The sequence below is a fragment of the Narcine bancroftii genome, chromosome 2 (genome assembly GCF_036971445.1).
Source record: "Narcine bancroftii isolate sNarBan1 chromosome 2, sNarBan1.hap1, whole genome shotgun sequence".
NCBI lineage: Eukaryota > Metazoa > Chordata > Chondrichthyes > Torpediniformes > Narcinidae > Narcine > Narcine bancroftii.
Window position 1 is genome coordinate 229,350,813 of NC_091470.1, and position 21,033 is coordinate 229,371,845.

Sequence of the window (21,033 nt, forward strand, 5' to 3'; positions counted from 1 at the left end):
GGTTCATGAGGAATTGTGCACAGTAGTCAGTTGAAATGTTATGAACAACGTTGTGATCCTTGGTGAGGTCAGTGAAAACCTAATTAGAGAAATTTAGTCAAGGTAATGCAAAATAAGTGAACATGGATTGGAAAGGAAAGATTAAAAGGACACGAGAAAAAAATTGGAGGAGGTGCACAAGTTTATTTGAGGGCAGATGTTAGGACCTTTCAAAAAAAAAAAGGGAGGTAATAGATGAAAAAGAATGTTGACGTACAAAATTAACCATCAAGGGAATGAGGCTTCAGACAAAAATAATTTTTTCCTAGGTAAAGATGGGAATTAATATGTTGTTTGTAGAGGAAATGTAGCCTCCCTGCCTGTCTGGAATGCATGTATTGTGGGTGGTCGTGTGTCCTCCATCTGAAACTTATTCGGAAGGCAAACTGTAAATCAAGGTTGGACTCAGGCCACGCATTAGTGCACACCTGGTTGTTGGTTAATTTAAATCATCTAGGGTCATTGTTGACTAGAAGCACAGATTAGCACTGTATATAACACCAACGCACAGCACATTCTATCTCTCTGCCTCGTGGTCCAAGCCCTGGACATCACTCCATGCCAGGTCGCTACCGTTGACATTGCTTGAAGTGTTGGTGGTAAGGTGTGCACTACACTGAAGCTGAGCCATATTACGATTGATCAATATTTCCAGGGAGCCGCACCCCCGTTGGTACAGGGAACCGGGTGTGCATAAGAGTCCCTATTTGTAATGTTTGTACATATGTGAGTGTGTCAAGTATAGGTTTACTATTGTCGGAGTCCAACCTAGGTCCAAGGTGAATGTCTACATCGTTGCTTAAGTGAAATAGTAATCGAGTACCATTTAACATTCTCCCTGTTTATCTCCCATGTGTTAATTACATTTATATGTGATTGCAACACTTGCGTTCATTCATCTCTCTATGAACCCACCAAACCTGATACTTTTCCCAATACCTCATAGTGAAACCTGTTTTGTCTTCGTTCGTTTCCAGGCACAAATGTATAAAATGCAGAAGTGTTGAGACAGAAATATAATTCAGTCAATTAAACTTGGAGAAGCAAAGATCAATTGAAATATAATATAGTAGAAGGTTTTAGTGAAATACAATATTCTTAACCAAAGGCTATGTAAACTTATTAAATTAATAAAACTTGACTACTCATCACTAAAAGCATATGGGGCACATGTATATACTTATCAGAATTGATGAAACAAACCTGCAAGTTAATGGCATCCTGGTATGTTATCTTCAAGGCCGCTGGTATCTGAGAGTAAACCAAATGGTTATACTTTGGGATTAAGCCCATGAGGTCAGATATCTGCCGTATTACAATACTGTAGGCTCGTGCTAGGCTGCTTGCTGATGTGAGGTAACTGCTTGAATTGCTTGCTTCTAAAGCTGCAGCAGCTGCCGCTGCACTGGTACTGATTGTTGCACTGCGTCGCAAGGTGGAAGGATCAATGTAAATTAAACCCGCTGAGCCACCTGAAAAAGATGCATTCATGTAAACGCATAAGATGGAAATTCCACTTAAATCAACTAAAATGCTACACATGGCAAATGTAAAGGATATGTTCAGATCTAAGCCCTTCTGTACACAGCTTAAAGAATTAAACCCAATACACACAACATATAGCCTCTAGTTTATATACAAACTTTACTATTTTGAAAGTGATTCAACATAAAATTTAAATCTCATCTGAGAGCTCTTGCAAAGTGTGCAATATTTCAGAAATCCACATACCTGCATCGGAGCTTTCCTTTATTTAACAAATGCAACAAATAACTGGCCATTAGGGCTTACCTGCAGGAGTGCTATTACTAGATGGAGCAGTACTATTTGACCTTTGATTCTGGGTGCTGCGTACAGCCCACTGCATGGAACGCGGTGCCTGCGCTGCGCTGTTTGCATGAGAGCTGCTGGTCGTTCTCTCCAAAGGCTCATCTTGTAAAAATGTATCCTGTTCTTCATCATCACTCTGACTGCTGCTGCTGTCAGAGTCACTGGAGTCATTAGACTGAGAATCATCCTCTGAGAAAAATGCTGGAACACTGCTGGCACCTTGGTAATCAGAGTTAGTCCGTTTTGGTTATTCAGGTTGGAAAAAGACCAGGGTCCAAATTATTCAGACAACCTTATTTATTCTGCAGCACAGCTAATATACAACAATTATGCAAAAAAAAAAGCACCTCCACATCTGAACTAATGATTCGGAAAATACTAAAACCCAAAGGAAAATTGTAATAATGGTATCTGTAGAGATTAAACTTGATTTTGCACAGAGTAGCACAAAACCAATGAGGCCATCCCATTAAACTTCTTGACCATAATATTATTTAAATAGGAATGTATAAAGTGATGCCAATTCACATCTCTCCCCTGAGCAGGAGGGGGAAGTTAGTGGAGTTGTTCAAGTGGGCCGACATGGCCTGTTTCCATGCCGTAAACAGTTATATGGTTAGTTATATTAGCCTGTTAAAATCATCTTTAAGTAGCAGCTGGAAAACACTGAAATTTAGCAAATTTCCAACTCACCTGCTTCAGACCCTGCTGTAGCTGCAGTGACAACACTTCTGCGCCCACTGGCATTATCCTGGTTGCTGTGGTTGCTCTCACTGTCACTTTCAGTCTCAGCTGCTGCCAAGAGATCAAGTTCCATATCACTCCCTAAGTGAGTCAAGTGAAATAAAACTTCAATAGAGGTAGAGAACATTATCGAAGCACAACATAAAGAGACCATTTTTGAATCATAATCACAATCTTCACATATATTTCATAATCTGAGTATTGTTGGCTTTTTTCATTCACTTTTAGGAGTGAAGTTTATTGTTGTTTCTCTCTGCCGTATAAGGTTGTTAGGGGGATGGGGTTTTAATTAACATTTGATTTTTGTTGGCAGCCGGCGGCGCGACTCGGGCGGGGGGATGAGTTCTTGTAAGAGTACAGGAAGTCAGGAAAGAAGTTAAACTACAGGACCTTAAGGTGGTAATCTCAAGATTGCTGCCTGTGCCACACACCAGCAAAGATAGGAAGTTGTGGCAGATGTCAGTGCAGGGAGCAGGGGTTCAGATTTGTGGAACTCTGGGAAGGTCTGACATGTACAAAAAGAATGAGCTGCATCTGAACTGGAAAGGGACCAATATCCTAGCCAGCAGGTTTGCTAGTTGTTGGGGAGGGTTTAAACTAGTTTGGCAGGGACATAGGAATCACGAAAGTGAGAATAGGTCTGAAGGTCAAAAGATTAGTACGATGTGTTCGGAGTTTCTGAGGAAGGACGGGCAGGGGAGAAAACGTAAATGTAGTCAGTTAGTGGGTTTGAAATGTGCTTATTTTAATGCAAGAAGTATTAGGAATAAACAAAATGATCAATGATCAAAATGGATCAATATGTGGAACTATGAAGTTGTGCCCTTTAGAGACGGCTGGAGAAAGGGCAATATAGGCTGATGCAGGTACCAGAGTTTAAGTGTTTTAAAAGGAATAGGATGGGAGGGAAAGGGGGGGGGGGGGGGGGAGGGTGGTGGCAGTGGGAGAGTCATATTATTGGTCAGGGATAGTATCACGGCTATAGGAGGACTCTGCAGAGAGTGTTTATTGAGTAGGGGTGTGTGGAAGTCAGAAATAGGAAGGCATCAATCACTGTACAGGGGGGAGTAGTCTTTAGGTCCCCAAATTGCCCTCAGGATAGAGGAGCAGATAAGCAGGCAGATTTTGGAATGATCCAGCAATTACAGGATTGTTATCGTGAGAGACTTCAACATCCCTAATATTGACAGACACTTCCTGACTGCAAGAGGGATAAATTGGGGCTGAATTGGTCAGCTGTGTTCAAGGATTCCTGACACAGCATTTGAACAGCTAACTAGAGAGGGCATACGGATCTAATTCTGGATAATGAACCTGGTTAGGTGACAGACCTCTCGGTGGAGGAACATTTTGCTGAGAGTGACCATAACTCCCTGAGCTTTAGCATTGTTATGGATAACGTTAAAACCAGAGCAAATGGAATAATTTCATTAAAGGGCTTATTACAATGGGATGAGGCAGAATTTGTTAGTGAAATTAAAATTGGAGGACATGGGTTCAGGGTGAAAGGGAAAATGTTTTTGCGGGGGGGGGGGGGGAAACATGGTTTTTTTTTTGGGGGGGGGGTCGAGTAGAATTTCTTCAGAGCGGTGGGACTATGGAATGAGCAGCCAACTGAAGTGGTGAATGCAGGCTCAATTTTCACATTAAAAAAAAATTTGGAGAAGTCTATGGATGGAAGTGGCACTGAGGGATGATGTGAAGTGGGTGCAGGTCTGCAAAATAATAGTTTGGCACAGACTCGAAGGGCTAAGGGGCCTGTTTTCTGTGCTGTAGTGCTCTATGGAATTCCTGGGTTGTACGATGGATAAGGAACTCGTGTAAATTAGCTCCCACAATATTAATCGTTGAAAATGTATTAGTGGTACCATCATCATCATGTTCATCGTGGTGCCCTTCAGCTTCTGTATTTTCTTCACCCTGTTCTTCCTGCTCATCATGGTGATCATCTTCACCTGCGACCCCTTCAACCACCTCGACCTGCAACAGTTGAAATGTATATTCTCAGAATTTTGCACGTGATCTTAATGGAATAAAATTATTTACAATCAGAAGGAAACAGCCATCAAAAAGCTTCACAACTTATGTTCGACAAAAAAAAAATCAATGCTTCTACTTTCTCAGAAGCCCAAAGAAATTCAGCATGTTCCCAGTGTCCCTGACTAATTTCTAAAGATGCACCACAGAATGAATTCTGTCTAGGTGCATCAGAGCTTTTTAGTAGAGGAACTGTTCCGCTCAAGATGCAAGAAACTACAGAGAATTGTGAATGAGATATTTTTGCCTTGAATAATACTTGGAAAAACTTGAGTATTATTTGCAAAATGAAATTCAAATACAACTGTATTTTTTTAAACTATATTAACAAAAATAAGCTGTAAAAACTGAAGACTTTGTTTAACTTTAACAATATTCATTTCTTAACTACTGCATAATTTGAAAATATAACTCCAGATCATTTATAGAATTATTTATAGCTCCCAATGAGTTCAAAAATTATTTTTAAAAATCTTGGTCATCTTGAAACTTCATGATAAAATGCTGCTTTATTCTGAATATGCTCTCCAAGTTCAAGAATAATGTGCAGAGCAGAAATGCCCAGGAACTTTATCATAAATAACTATCACCAACCTTATTTGAAGGTTACACAGGCATTATAAACAACAGTCAGGACTAAATTTAAAAGTCTGTGGCGAGAGAAACAGAGTTCATAATGATCTGAACAAATAAGCTTAAATTATTCAGTAAAATTAAACACAGTATTCACTATCTACAGAACTCAGTCGAGCTCCAATTTTGCCGCTGCAACCGTGTCTGCCTGTCCCGCATCGGACTTGTCAGCCACAAACGAGCCTGCAGCTGACGTGGACTTTTACCCCCTCCATAAATCTTCGTCCGCGAAGCCAAGCCAAAGATTCACTATCTACAGAACTCAGTCGAGCTCCAATTTTCAGTGAGTAAAAAATTCAACAACATTACCTCTTCCACGTCTGCTGTAACAATATCATCTTGCTCTTCATCTCTGCCTCGAACAGGTTGTGACTGACTGATACGTCTCTGTTGAGGATTACGAATGATGTACGAAGATTGTGATTGGCTGGAACTGCAACAGATGTCAAATTACAGGTATAAATTCTTCTGTGATTAAAATTGCTGAAAAAAGTGTGGCTCAGAAGCAAAATGACAGATGTAACAGTTACCTGCTGGATTGATCAGAGGATTGCCTTGGAGGAAGGGGCTCTACAGAGAAAAGTTCTTCACTACCTTGCATAGCATCCAGACTAGTGCTTGCCAATGTAAAAGGAGCGGTTGGACGTGCAATTCCCATTCTAACAGGAACAATGAGGGATTCTGCCACATTACAGAGTTCCTCTACAGCATGGGGTAGAAGTGCCTGGAACACCCGCTTGCACTTGCCAATTGGTTGAGGTACGAAATTACTGCAAAAATAGGAAATAACTGTAGAAACTGCAAAGATTAGTTAGCATAAACATTTCGATAAACATATGTGCAAGAATAATTTAACTAGGACTGATCCAATACCCTTGTATTTTCTTTGTTCCCCCAAAATTTAAGATTTTTATAGAAAATTTAACACTATATCTATCACACCTTCAAGCACTAGACTCCTGCATCAGTGAAAAAACATTCTTTTTTATCCATTCAAAATATAGTAAAACTCCCGGTATCCAGAAATTCAAGACACCAGCAAAATATTCAAGGAAAATAAATAAAATAACAGATAAAAATATGCAAGTTTAAAATTGTAAAAGTAAATGTTCTCTGAAGTTACATATCAATCTTTCATGAAGATGAGAGCAAACATTCAGTCAGACGAGTGTCTTGGTCATAGCAGCTGTTTGAATAAAGTTGTGAAACAGAAATGGTGTCACCAGGATGAAGAGCTGGTTGATGCCACTTGCCATTGGGGACTCTCTTATCACTGCTTAGTAAGAGTTGCCCCAGTCAGAGTCTTTATTTGTAAACTGAGTGTGGGGGGGGGGAAAAGAGGGTGGTGTGTGTTAATTATCTATAATGTTATTGTTCATCTTTCAGGTGGCTCCGTGGAGGGGGAGGAACCTGCAGATGCAGCTACAGTTAAATGTTTTCAAAGAATGTGACTAAAAATAAAGTAAAATGCTTTAAGGCTTATATATTTATGAAAATTTGTTTCGTGTAAGTATAGATTTTTGTTTTTTAAACTGCTTATTCTTAATGCAGGTGTATTTGTTAGGCATTGGAAGAGTAAGTGTCAAGCAACCAAAAAATAAACATATCTGGAATCTGTCAATCCCCATAGGTGCCAGATACCAGGGGTTTTAGTGTAGTTTATTGTTAGTTTGTTCATTTAAAATAACAGTGTTATGATAAAAAGGGAAGTAGACCATTTCCGTTCAGGTTGCTTCCAAAATAAAAATTTAATTATCTCAATGTTCAAAAACGTTTGGGAGAATGAACCACACAATTCATAATTTTTCAGCTTCACAATGCATGGAAAAGTTGTCATTATATATATATATATATATATATCTGGAAGATCGTGTTATATGGCGAGCTCTCCACTGGCCACCGTGACACCAAAGAAAAGGTACAAGGACTGCCTAAAGAAATCTCTTGGTGCCTGCCACATTGACCATCGCCATGGGCTGATATCGCCTCAAACCGTGCATCTTGGCACCTCACAGTTCGGCGGGCAGCAACCTCCTTTGAAGAAGACCACAGAGCCCACCTCACTGACAAAAGGCAAAGGAGGAAAAACCCAACACCCAACCCCAACCAACCAATTTTCCCCTGCAACCGCTGCAACCGTGTCTGCCTGTCCTGCATCGGACTTGTCAGCCACAAACGAGCCTGCAGCTGACGTGGACATTTACCCCCTCCATAAATCTTCGTCCGCGAAGCCAAGCCAAAGAAGAAAAGAAAGAAAGATATATAAATGATTTCTCACTTTTTTTTCTTTGATGAAGCCATTTCTACACTCAGTATGACAAACACTCTTGCTACTGAGCGAAGGAATCTCATGGTAACGGTGATAGCTTCTTCTCGACGCCCTGGAGTATACTTATTCTGTAGTTCCTTCACCAGTGTTCCAAGTAAGGTATCCAAAAGCTTCAAAATAGATTTAAAAAATATTAAAGTACATTACTAAATTTTTATACTTTTGATGCAAACTTGAAAGCACCACAAGGGAAAAGCAACAAAAGATTTGGTGTCTGAAAAGTGACATTTAGCAGAAAAATCCTTGTGCACAAAACATCTTGGTTAAAGATATCAGATGCAGTTTCACTCCAATAAATTTACAGCACAGTGAAAACTGAGTGAATACGCTTGTAATATTCTTGAAAAGTTAGCCAACCTATATTAACTCTCAAGTGTCACAAGCAAAAGCACCAAATTTAGAATCTTCAAAAGACTTACCAAGATGTCAGCTGTACACTTTACAATGAGACAATGAGTAAAGCAATCCAACCGGATGGTGCCACTTTGTTGTGAGAGGTACACTTGCTCTTCTGGCAGCAGATGAGCTATCCTACTGCTGGCACTCAGCCTAAAATGAATGCAAAAAGAATTAGCTTTCTTTCTCCTTTATTTTCATGAGGCACACTGCATAAAACAGCAACTTGCTTTCACTTACGGATCTTTGCTTTCCTGCGATCCAAACATTATCATAGATTTCAATGCATTCCAGTCCTGAAGGACACGTTCCAAAGCCAGCTGAGCAAATCGAGGAGGCTCCAAGTCATGATCAGGCATATCGGAATCTGAGAAGTAATTGAAAAATGGTATTTTTAGTATTATACAAGTGTTATCAAAAACAAACATTCTACAATGAAATAACCAAATCCTTCATCTTATGAAAATGGGAATGCGAGGGAAACTCAAAGAGCAAACAATAAAGCTATGCAAAAATCTGAGTGGGCATCAGGCTTTAACAGACATACATCAAAACTCAAAATTTATTTTGCAGCTTTGAGCTAAGATAACCTAAAAATATTAAAGCTTTTTAGTGGCAGCTTCTCAGGGGTATACCTACAAATTTTCCAAAATTTTACATCAAGTGATTTACCTTCCTTTCAAAGTAGTTGAGGGGATTGTTACGATAGTGATTCAACCATCACATCAAGAACAACACATCTATTTTTCAACAAATCACTTTACAGACTATGTTTTTTTTAATTCCAAAATATTTCAACATGGCAGAGTTAATGGAATTTAGTACAAAACAGGCATAACCACAGATTAAAATGCAGTGGGCTAATAGCTTGCAGGTGACATGTAGTCCCAAAGGAAAACAATTTTCCAACTTCTATCAAGTTCTTGTGCTTTTACACACCTTTAAGCAGCTTTGTCATAGTTGCCAATATATCATGGTTAGACCTGACCCATTTTTGTTTTCATTATGCATTTGAATTGCCAATCGTTCTCAAATTTTAAGTCTAAACCAGTTAAAATTATGTTTTCCAAAGTTTATTTTCTAGCAGCTAGTCATCCACTAACAAATCAGGTGATACAATGCATCATTAGATCAGATAGATTGTAGAAATCTGTATATGTAAAAGCATTAATACAGGCCTGGGAAAAGGTCGTCCACTTGGATGGAAACGATCACTGCAATACAATGAAATAATAAAAGTATACAAAGGGGCAGAAAGATTGAACTTTTTGGACCTCTTCCCTGTCCTTTTTCTTTTAAAAATTCTGAATGGAAAACTTGGAGCACAAAAGCTAAATATATGTAAGAGTTTTATGAAATCAATGGTGAAGGATATTCAGTGGTTATTTATGTTGCAAGTAATCTGATTATTTCTTGATGATTTAAAAGTTTAAATGACAAAATCAATTACCAAGTTCACAATATCCCCAAAATGAGAATAAATAGAAATGCTAGTTAGTTTAATGGTCAATGAATAATTTCCAACACGTTCACATATGTTTAACACTGTAACACATATTAGGGTGAAAAAATTTCTGCCAGTTCAGTGCTTGTCATGGTTGACTTCTCAACCAAGATGATGCAGCAAGAAAGTCAGGAATATACTGGAGAACAGATGCCATAATGTCACCACCAGACTCAACAGCGAATGTAATCAAGCCAGCCAAATGGTTAGATACTATTCTTCTCTACTCAGCTTTTTACCTGTCTTTTTTTGTGTACACAATGTTATCCCAATGATCTGAGTGGGTTACTGTTGGACTGAAAAGACAAGCGCAAATAAGTAGTCTCTCACCATTCTCACCCCCCCCCCCCCCCACCAAGTGTATTAATGGACTTGATCACACTGATAGCTAGCTAATTGGTCTACAGAAAATTAAGGGTGGTGTGAAAGTAACAAATGCACTGATATATCAACTGCAGCTTCATTCACTCGCTTCCTTCAATAACAAAAGAAAGTGTTCCCTGCCTACCCACAATTTTTTTCATCAATTAATAAGTAAACAATTTTTTTTTCTCCAATTGATTCTAAAAGAGAGTTTGAGAATGATATTTGAAAACTGTGGGAGTGACAACCATTCGGCAAACCTCAAGATCTTATGTGCCATGCAGCCACAAAAGGTGGGCGCAGCTCCAAAGCTAAATGTGTTATGTATCTTCAAAGTGCAGGCCAGATCTGCTGTGCACAGGCTCAATGTTTTTATTTCGCAGCAAATTTATTTTTATTTTAATTGATCAGAGACATGTGAAGGCTGCTCAATGGTCTTTGTAACAGGATTCTGCCATGTGAGACTGCCACTGCTCCAAGGCAGGTCCACTTAACAGGAGTGCAATTGCAGCAAGGGCTGAAATTTGATGAAACTTTGATCCTGCAAAAGATGAGTGCAGCTGCAGGAATAATGTGAGCACAGCCATGATCAAGTGAGAGGCACAGGCTGAACAAAGCATGTTCATGGGCTTTATTTAAATCCATTATTCCTAGTACCTTAATTTTTTTTTAAAAAAACCTTTCCACTTTCTTCTGACATGCTTGGGAATCTATAACTAATTCCTTCATGTCCAAGTAACATTGGAAATATGTTCACAAATCAGATTGTAATAAAAAACCCCTTCAAATGGTATCTAGAAGTTGAATTGAATTTACAATATACTTTATAGTCTCAATAATTTTAGATAATACAATCAATTCCCAAAGTGCAACAGATGTCTCACAAATCTGTAGTTCAATCCCAAAGGTATTTTCTAAATTTATACCAACCTTCAACATTTGCAGTCTTCCGGTTTCTATCCTCTCTTATCCGTGGTGGACGATACTGACAATGTTCTACAGTTTGCCTAGCAACAGTCTGTACTAAAAACAACAGCAGATGTTCACCCCTGCAAAGATTTTAACACTTAGATGAAATTTGTGAATTGAGGAAGGAACTTGATTATCAAGAGGCAAAAATATTTTAGTGCACCAAGCTAGAAAAACTTGTGACTTCAGGGTTAAGAAGTTAGTTTTACTTTCTAGTTTTGCATCCTTTCCAGCCTAAATCATTCAAAAGTAAACTTTATGTTCATTCTTGAAAAACTTTCTCCTTCCTCCCCCCCTCCACCCTGAAAAGGAATTGGAGCATTTACCCCATATCTGTGACAGCTTTTGTACGTAAAATAAATAGGAGATTTAACACTCCAAGCCAGTTTCTGACAACAGTCCAGAAACAATCACATTTTAAAATATGGGACTAAACAAGAAAATCTCCAAATGCTGTGGTTGTAGTTTACATAAAAATGCTGGAGAAACCCAGCAAATCACACAGCATTCTTTATTTTATCAAACTTGATGAAAGGCTCAGGCCTGATATGTTGGTCATGTATCTTTATCTTTGCTATGTAAAGGATGCTGCGTGACTTGCTGAGTTTCTCCAGCATTTTAGTGTTTTTAAAATATGGGCACCAAAATTTTTGATCAGTGCTGCCGCAGGCACCAGTGATGAGCTCATCAATTTTATTCACTTTGCTGCTAGCTTTCATCCTGACCTCAAATTGGTCCATCTCCAGCGACACTCTCCCCTTTCTTGATCTGTATTCATCTCTTTCTTGATCTGTATTAATTAATCTCAGGAGAAAACCTTTCGAATGGCTTTTTTTCACAACAGCCTCAACTACATTTCTTCACACCCAGTCCCCTGCAAAGATTCTATTCCTTTCTCTCAATTTCTCCTCTGCCACGTGTTCCAAAGATGAGGTTTTCTAGTCCTGATCATCGAAAATATTCCCCTTCTTCCAAAACCGTGGCTTCCTCTCCACCCTTACCCGCACCTCCTCGATTTCCCACTCATCTGCCCTGCCTCCGGATTCCCCTTGACCTCATCTACCACCTCACCAGCCTCCAAATCTAATACATTACAACATGATCTCACCCCCTCTCCGCTTTCTGTGAGGACCACTCTCTTTGTGACTCCCTCGTCCACTCATCCCTTCCCATTAGTCACCTCCTTGGGATCTTCCCCTGTGGCCACAGAAAATGCAACACTTGTGCCGACATCTTTTCCCTCACCACCATTCAGGGCTCCAGTCCTTCTAGGTCAAGCAACACGTGCATCCGTGGGAATCACGTTGTGGCCTTATTGACATCGGAGAGACTGGACACAGACTGGGAGATCACTTCACTGAGAACCTTTGTTCTGTCCACATCAGTGGCAGGGATTTCCCAGTGGGCAACCATTTCAATTCTGCACCCTTTTCCCTCACTGATATTTCTGTCCATGGCCTCTTGTACTGTCTACCTATACAATGGAGGAGCAACACCTCATTTTCTAACTGGGCTCTCTCTAACTGGATGGCATTAACATAGACTTCCCCAGTTTCTACTTCCCTACTCCCTGTTCTCCCTCTCTTCCCTATTCCTCTGTCTTTCCTCGAGCTATCTACCCCCTTCCTTCACCATTCAGAGCCCCCCTCACCTTGTTTGCTGGAGTGTGGCCTCTCTCCCTTATCTACCTATTACCCCCTGCCTCCATTTTGTTCATACCTTGTTGAAGGGCTCAATCCCAAAACATTGGTTATGTACCTTTATCTTTGCTAGTACACTTTGACCTGCTGAGTTTCTCCAGCATTCTGTTTATACTGAAATTCTGATACTCCTCCAGTGACATTAGAGGAGACTAACTACTTCAAGGGTAAAAAGTTGTTTTTGTTGATTACAATTTTTAAAAGCAAATACAACCCAGGCACTCTTTCCCCAATCCAAATCAAGTGGAACCTGACTGCCGCTACCTGTTCTGATTGTATTTGAGACTTTTCCTTTTGCTGCACTTGATGCTCCAATGCTATAGATTGCAGAGGAAGCAGTAATAAAAATCCATGTTTGTAAAAAAACAACAAACATCAATCTCGAAGTTCACCACATAATGGGCATTTTTTAAAAAGTGCTACTAATTCACAAAGGTTAGTTCTGCAGTCTTAGTTTAGCTGACCACAAATGTAGAACCTGGGTTCAGCAAACAAAAAGCAGAGCCTGTGGAAACTCTGCAAATCAGGCAGGATCATAGAGGACAGAAACCAAGTCAATATTTCAGTTGAAGCACCCTTCACTGAAGGTAGAAAAATTCAAAAACAAACAACTTGGCTTGCAGAGAGTGGGAAAGAACAGAGAGAGGATCTGTGATTACAGCACTTATCACAGTTGTGAAGACAAAACACCATTTTAAAAACTGGCAGTCTGAGACAGAAGACAAAATAAATTGAAATGAAGGGGTGAGGGAGGGACACAACTGAGTGATTAGCCAAAACCCTGGAGGGCTTCAACACAACTAGATAGATGACAGAAATTAGAATGGAGAAGAATGGAACTAAAATGACAGATAACTAAGATCATCACTGTCTTTGCAGAACACCTCCACTAAAACTGCAAGGTGTTAAGAGAATTCAAACCACCAGCAAAAAATTTTAAATAAATAAGAATAAATAACATTTTAAATAAAAGTTTAAAATTGTAGAAATAAATGTTCTTTGAGGCAACACATAACCCCTTCGGAGCAGACATTTAGCCAGTGGAGAGCCCCAGTAATCCCCTGCCCACAGCAGCTGTTTGAATAAAGTTATGTTTGAATAAAATGGCACCCCCCAGGATGAAGAGTTGGCTGATGCGACTCGGTGTTGGGGCTCCTCCCCAAAGTGTCTCCCTATCCCTGCCAAGAGTTTTTATCTGTGGTAGCAGTAGCAGAAAAAAAGTATTCTGCCTGGAGGTCAGTGATTAGTGGAGTTCCACAGGGATCTGTTCTGGGAGCCCTGCTCTTTGTGATCTTTATAAATGACCCAGATGAAGAGGGGAAAGGATGGGTCAGTAAGTTTGCTGATGATACAAAGATTGGAGGAGCTGTGGATGGTGCTGAAGGTTGTTGTAGGTTACAAAAAGATATAGACAAGATACAGCGTTGGGTAGAAAAGTGGCAGATGGAGTTCAATCCAGTTAAGCATGAGGCAATTCATTTTGGAAGTTACTTAGGAGCGTGGAGGAACAGAGGGAACGAGGTCCAAATCCATACATCTCTCAATATCCAATCCATAATATGGATAGTACTCCCTCTCCTTCCAACCCACAACCCCCAACAACGAGTAGGATAGGATAATTATGAAAGCCTTTGGGATGTTGGGCTTCATTAATAGGGGGATTGAGTTCAGAAGTAGAGAGGTCATGTTGCAACTCTAGTGAGACCACACTTGGAGTATTGTGTTCAATTCTGGTCACCTCATTATTGGAAGGATGAGGAAGCTATGGAGAGGGTGCAGAGGAGATTTACCAGAATGTTGCTTGGATTAGAAAATAAGTCTTATGTGGCAAGGTTAGAAGAGCTGGGACTTTACTCTTTGGAGTGTAGAAGGATGAGAAGAGGCTTAATAGAGGCAAAGATAGAATAGACAGCCAGTGCCTTTTTCCCAGGACAGGAATAGAAAACACCAGAGGACACATGCACAAAGTTAAGGGAGGGAAGTTTAAGGGAGACATCAGGATAAGAGTTTTTTTTAAATATTGCGCCGAGAATTGGTGCTTTGAATAGCTGCCAAGGATGGTGGTGGAGGCTGAAACAATAGGGACTCAAACACATGGATGGAAGAAAAACAGAGGGTTATAGGGTAGGGAAGGTTCAGTACATTTTTATAAAAGGAATTTTTGGGTCGGCACCAAATTGAGATTTGAAGGGCCTGCACTGTGCTGTAGTGTTCTAAGATTAAGTTTATTATTAAGGTTTTATCTGTAACTTGTTGGGGGGGGGGGGGTTTAATTCTGACAGCAGCACAGTTAGCGCAGTGGCTAGTCCAACATAGTTATTGCACTTGCGAATGAGGTTTGAATTTTAAAGGAAGATGCACCCAGGGTCTGACAGGGACACTGGTGAGGAGGCGAGGGGCTATCAGGACAAGGAAAATGCGACTTGGTCCTGAACGGGACTCTGGCATTGAACCGAGTCAGGTTGTGCTGAGGGCCTGACCAGGACACTTGCGTGGAAGTGAGTCAGGCTGCGCCAAGGGTCAGACCAGGACACCAGGATGAAGAGCCGGTCGATGTTGCTCGTCACTGGGGTGACTCTCCTGAAGTGTTGCCCATGTCTGCCTGGTAAGAGTCTATATTTTTATTAGGTATATTATTAAGGCTTTATCTGTAAACTTGGTTAATTAATGTCAGCAACACAGTTAAGCCTAGCAACTAGTGTAACACTGTTACAGTGTCAGTGACCAGGCATCATATTGAAATTTTGTAAGCTACAGAAATTGTTTGATTAGAGTGAACTTTAAATAATTAAAGTCTACAATACTGATTCCTCCCCCCCCCCCCCCACTACATTTGGTTGACTTTTGTCTTTTTAATGGTATATTGTTAATGCATGTGTATTAATTAGTTAGTCGTTGTAAGTCTCAGTCAAATGGAAAATGCACATTTCTGGCATCCACAATCCTCGTAGGTGCCGGATAATGGGGATTTTACTGTAGTTGTGGGAAATGCAAGAGAAAATTATCAAGTTGTGGGGCAAACAGTCCCTTTGGAATGCTACAGGATTAGGAGGGGTACGGATCTTATTCAGGATGAAATTCCACTGGAGATGGCAGAAGTTATGAAGGATCTGTTGAATGTGGAGGCTTGTGGGTTGGAAAGAGAGGGATAGGATAGGACTTGAGAATAGACGAGGTAAATAATGACATGGTTGGGAGACCTGTAAACTATGGTACAAGAAGAAAGATTGCTCAAGGAAAACATTTCAAAGTCACTGGCATGAATGTTAAGTCAAAAGATCAGATACACCAAGTCAAGAAAGCAGCAGAGATAGTCATTAGCACAATGCTATTACAGTGTCAGTGACCTATGTTCAAGCCAGGCATGGTCCGTGAGGAGTTTGTACATTCTGAATGGATTTTCTCTGAGAGCTTTGGTTTCCATCCTCCAAAAAATGCATGGGGGTTTGTAGGTTAATTGGTGTATTTAGGTGGCATGGGTTTATGGGCCAGAAGGAACTGTTAATGTATTATATTTCTAAAAAAGATATGTAATTGAGTGGGAGGAGGTGCAGTTGGCATAGTCTTGGGAGTCAGTGATCTTATAATGGACATTGACAAATAGTCTATCCATGACGCTGACTGAGGGGTGTTAAGAAAAGGGAAGAATCAGGTGTGGATCATGTGAAAAATCAAAGCTTTGAAAATGCCAGAAAATCCCACCTCCAAACACCTTCCCCTCTCAGCATTCGTATGCCCTTTGCAACACCATGATCCACTCATCTCTCTTCTAACTGCACACCTTCTTGCAGAAATTTCCCATGCAACCAAGAGATGCAATAACTATTTATCCTTGTTTGTTTGAATCCTATTTTCCAAGGACCAAAACAATCCTTTCAGATGAAGGACTTAAGCTCCTTTCAATTAACAAAGGGCATTAATGATATGGTCTCCCTTCCACAGTGGAGGGATCAGTTGTCGGCAGAATCACCGACAGCAATGAGGAAGCAAACAGGAGGGAGACGGAGCAGCTATTTGAGTGGTGTCACTGCAACCTTGCACTCAACGTCAGCAAAATCAAGGAAATGATTGTAGATTTCAGGAGAAAACAAGGAAAACCAGAACCAGTCAGCAGTCGAGAGGGTCAAGAACTTCAAATTCCTGGAGCCTTCATCCCAGTGAAATCACAAAGAAGGCTCACCAGTGGTTATACTTTGTGAGGCATTTGAGAAGATTCGGTACGTCACCAAAGACACTCAAAAACTTCTACAGGTGTACCATGGATAGCATTTTGGCTGGGTGCATTACTGGCTGGTATGAAGGGGGTCTCCACTCAGGACAAGAATAAACTCCAGAGGATTGTTAACTCAGACTGTGACATCACGGGCACCAGATTTCACTTCAGTGAGGACATCTTTTTAAAAAAGCAGCCTCTGTCCTCAAGGACCCCCACCACCCAGGCCATGACCTCTTTACTCTGCTACCATCAGAAAAAAGGTACAGGAGCTTCAGACAAGCACTCGGCATCACAAGGTCGGTCAGCTTCTTCTCCTCTGTCATCAGATTTTTGATGAACCATGAACCATAGACATCACCTTGGTTTGAATTTTTCTCTTCTTGAACTATTTTTATATAATGACGCTGCTGCAAAAACAAATTTAATTTCATGACATGTTCATGACAATAAATCCCGATTATGAAATGCAGATTGCCTGATCTCTTTGTGGAACATCACCCCAACTAGTGGTCTGACGCTGGATTCTGAGTCAACTGTCACTGATACTCTGCTCCACTCTCACACTAAACCATTTTCAGCCTCCTGCATTACTCCAACAGTTCCCAATGCAAGTTTGAGTAATGGTACTTCCATCTGACAGCCCTTTGTAACTAATATTGAATTTGTAAGTTTCCTTTTTACCATCTCTCTAGCACGTTTGTGTTCCACAAGTATCATTTTCTTTTTCACTGTTTCCTTTCTGTCTCCAATAAACTGTCTTAAACTGCTTGGTTCCTTGACAAATTTATTTGCACCCATCACCAACCTTGCCAATTCCCTCATCCCTCCCTCTCTGCAACTTCATTTTTTTTCTCTACCTTTCCACTTCTGATAAAGTGACCCAAAAGTTGAATTTATTTCTCTTCTCAGGAGCTGGTTGAGCTGCTAAGTGTTTCCATCATTTTCTGTTTGTGTCAAATTTGTAGCATCTGTACTTTTTTCTTCAATTATATTTTGAGCAAAATTGCACCTTTGATACTTCAGATGATTGCAAGTTTATCAAACACAATGTTAATTATGAAGTTGATATGATTCCAGAAAGTTTTTACAAGTTGTAGATTGCTAGTATATAGAACTAGCAGCAAGCAATAAACCTGCATACATTATCACAATGGAATTATCACTTGCTTTAAATGTATTTCCAGAACTCTTGATACTTGCCTGCTATTTGGCAAAGTCACAAGATTAGTTGTGGTAAGGAGTCTATAGAGCAAATCAAGTCGGGCAGACTTCTGTCCTGCAATCAGTGTCTTGCACTTGCATTTCTCCCAGCAATCACAATATGCAGTAGGGGAAGTCCTTTTCAATCTAGAGTTTTACATAAAAATGCATTTTAACAGAGCAATTCTAAATATTAGAAATGACTTAACATTGCAATCAGTAAATTAAAGTTAGCTAGCCAGATATGACCAGACAAAGACCAAATTACAAGTGACATGGCAACAAAACAAATATGCAACATTATTAGCTAACAGAACCATGTCCAAATTTTTCCCCATTGTGACATATTACTTGCTGATATTACAGATTTAATCTTTTCAGGTCAACTCAAAAATGCTTGCATGTGTCCCATGCAAACATTAACCTTATTCCTAGGTTAAACAGGGGGCAGAAACAAGCAGCTTGTTCTCAATCCAATATATTTTCAATAATATTTCCCCCAAGAGTTCATGCACTTAAATCATTGTTTGTGCTTTTATCAACAACATTTAGGTAATTTGTTATCTCAGTATAGTTACTCACTTGCAATCATGTCCTTTGTGGCAGACTCTAGCACACTCTGTACAACAACAAAGAGACTCCAACAATCCACATGTTCGACATTCAAAAATATCCTGCATAGAATTTAGCACAAAATCAAGCACAATCAATTTACCATGTTACAGTAATAATGGACAAATGCTTTTTTCTGCAAGAAAATCAAATGAATTGCACAAAATGCTGGCCATTTTAAAGCAGCAACTTGAAGCTATTAATTTTCACAGATTATAAAAAGGATTTGTAAGAAAATTTGGTAACAAGTTGTCGTTCATTAATTGCAAAAATCCAAATGGTACATCAGGCAATTTGGAAGACAAACAATATGTAATTGTTTTTAATTGCAAGAAAGATAGACAAGAGGAATAAAGTATTTTTGCCATTGTTCCTGTAGGTTCCTCTACTTGTTCAATGAATTCTGACATCAAACTGTGACAGGTTCTCCTTCGTCAGAGTACAAATTCTGGAATGTTACGTCAAATTGTGCTGTGGAAAGAGATCTACTATATTCCCAAGGAAAACCGAGAAGACCAATAAGCTCACAAACCTTAGTTTCAATACTCAAGTTAAAATACACAGAGGCACAGTGCATTTTGTCTGGATGGGGGTTTATCATTTGAGGACAAAATGGCCTGTTTCCACTGGAGTTTAGGACATAGATGACTACATTTGAATGCACAAGATACAAAACGGATTAATGGCCAAGATGATTCCTCCCCCTAGAGTGTCAGTAATAGAGAGCCAGGCTTGAGATGAAAAATAACCTTAAGAATTGCACATGGCAAAGAACTAGGAATGTGAAGAGGTTCAGCGTATTTATTAAAAAAAGTCAGATAATCAACTTCTGGACACCAGGGAAATTGAGGAATGCTGGGATAAGACAAAAAAAATGGAATCAAGGTGCAGAATCAAACATGATCTCAATACATGACAGGAGCAGTCCCACTTAGCCCCTTGTGGCTGCTCTATTGGATTAATCATATCCCATCTTCTGTCTCAAATCTCTTTCCTGCATGACTCCCTTCTCTTAATTCCAGCTGTTATACATATTTATTGATCTCTGTCAAGAATATACTTGGTGTTGGAACTTCCCAGCTCTCTTGGTTACAGAATGCTAGATTCACAATCCTCGGGCAGAAGATTTCTGCTCATTTGTGCCCAAAAGGCTGACCCCTTATTTCAAAATGATGATCCCTGACTAAATGCACGTCAGCTGCAGGAATTAAAGCCTACTCCAGCTATTTCTAATGTTCCAACTTCAATTCAGAAGAGATCAGAATGCTTGCCATGGGAGAATCAGGAAAAACTGATAATGTGGTGGCCCGCTAACCAGTTCATGATCCGGTACACAAAATGGCTGACGAACATGGCGACCGCGCAGACCCCATGGGGCCAATGACTTTCATCCCAGGAGACCACCTGCATGGTGGGAAATGAGCAACAGCAGGAACGCCACCCAATTGGAGATCAGCCCTGCCATGACATCACTCCTGTTGTCTGCAGCGGGGAGAGAATACAAGCAGAGCCTCCAGTGCAATAAATCAGTCTTCGACTGCTCGTGTGCATGTCTTCTTTCCACACGCACATGCTACATTGGTATCAACATTGGCTACAAGCATGGTAACAACCGACAGTTGGACCTGAAGAAGACTGATCAAGCAGCTCTTCACAGGGTTTTGTTGAAGCTGCCAACTTTCTGGGCGTCGCAGCCACACTTGCGGTTCAAACAGGCCGAAGCTCAGTTCCACCCTTGACAGATCAACACGTGTTACTGCTACATGGTGAGCTCCCTTGACCAGGAGATGGTAGCAAGGGTCATTGACTTCCTACAGCAGCCTCTGGAGCAAGGCAAATATGATGCCCTCAAGAATCTATTAATCTGTTCTTTTGGGCTCTCACAGTGCGAGCACACTGCCCGATTGTTATATATGGACAGTTTGGGGGACATGACTCCATCTCCCCTCATGGGATACAGGCCTTGCCTTCTCTTCAAGAACATTTTCCTGGAGCAGCTGCCCAAGGATATCCAACTCTTGCTCACCGATGAGGACTTCAGCGACCATAGGAGCCGCCGAGCGGACATACTCTGGTGGAAGAAATCGCTAGGCCCCACACACAGCCAGCAACAAGGCCCCACGAAACAGAGAGGAAAGTGGACCCCCGAACCAACAGTATTGCTACCATCACCAATGATGGGGTGCGGGGGCCCATCGATCCTGCCAAACCTGCACCTTTCAGGGAAACGCCATGGACAATTGTCATTAACAGCGGCAGCGTTTGGCCAATGTGACAGCCTCCTCCACAAGTGGGACTGTCAGGAAGGCGCTTCCTCATTGACACTGGTGCCGAAATAAGCGTCCTCTCCCCTCGCACTACAACACCCAGAACAGCAAGCCAGATATGGCAGTGAGGGCAGCGAACTGCACCACCATACAAACTTTTGGCATCTCCACCGTCCCCTTCCACTTCAGCATCA

General features: G+C 40.6%; 1 protein-coding gene across 18 annotated transcripts in view; it reads right to left on the reverse strand.

Moving 5' to 3' along the window:
- The window catches only part of ubr5 (ubiquitin protein ligase E3 component n-recognin 5), a 165,403-nt gene that overhangs the window by 40,066 nt on the left and 104,304 nt on the right, over nucleotides 1-21,033 (reverse strand). For 10 of the 18 annotated variants that reach the window (XM_069920472.1, XM_069920471.1, XM_069920465.1 and 7 more), the window contains 13 exons: nucleotides 18,543-18,634; nucleotides 17,961-18,107; nucleotides 10,806-10,924; nucleotides 9,187-9,222; nucleotides 8,249-8,375; nucleotides 8,032-8,161; nucleotides 7,562-7,722; nucleotides 5,814-6,053; nucleotides 5,593-5,716; nucleotides 4,482-4,593; nucleotides 2,563-2,694; nucleotides 1,831-2,088; nucleotides 1,243-1,511 (listed from right to left, as the gene is read on the reverse strand). In XM_069920472.1, the coding sequence (XP_069776573.1) occupies nucleotides 1,243-1,511; nucleotides 1,831-2,088; nucleotides 2,563-2,694; nucleotides 4,482-4,593; nucleotides 5,593-5,716; nucleotides 5,814-6,053; nucleotides 7,562-7,722; nucleotides 8,032-8,161; nucleotides 8,249-8,375; nucleotides 9,187-9,222; nucleotides 10,806-10,924; nucleotides 17,961-18,107; nucleotides 18,543-18,634 (1,947 nt within the window). The remainder of the gene's footprint in view (nucleotides 1-1,242; nucleotides 1,512-1,830; nucleotides 2,089-2,562; nucleotides 2,695-4,481; nucleotides 4,594-5,592; nucleotides 5,717-5,813; nucleotides 6,054-7,561; nucleotides 7,723-8,031; nucleotides 8,162-8,248; nucleotides 8,376-9,186; nucleotides 9,223-10,805; nucleotides 10,925-17,960; nucleotides 18,108-18,542; nucleotides 18,635-21,033) is intronic. The other 8 variants (XM_069920480.1, XM_069920478.1, XM_069920477.1 and 5 more) reach the window with 2 other exon arrangements.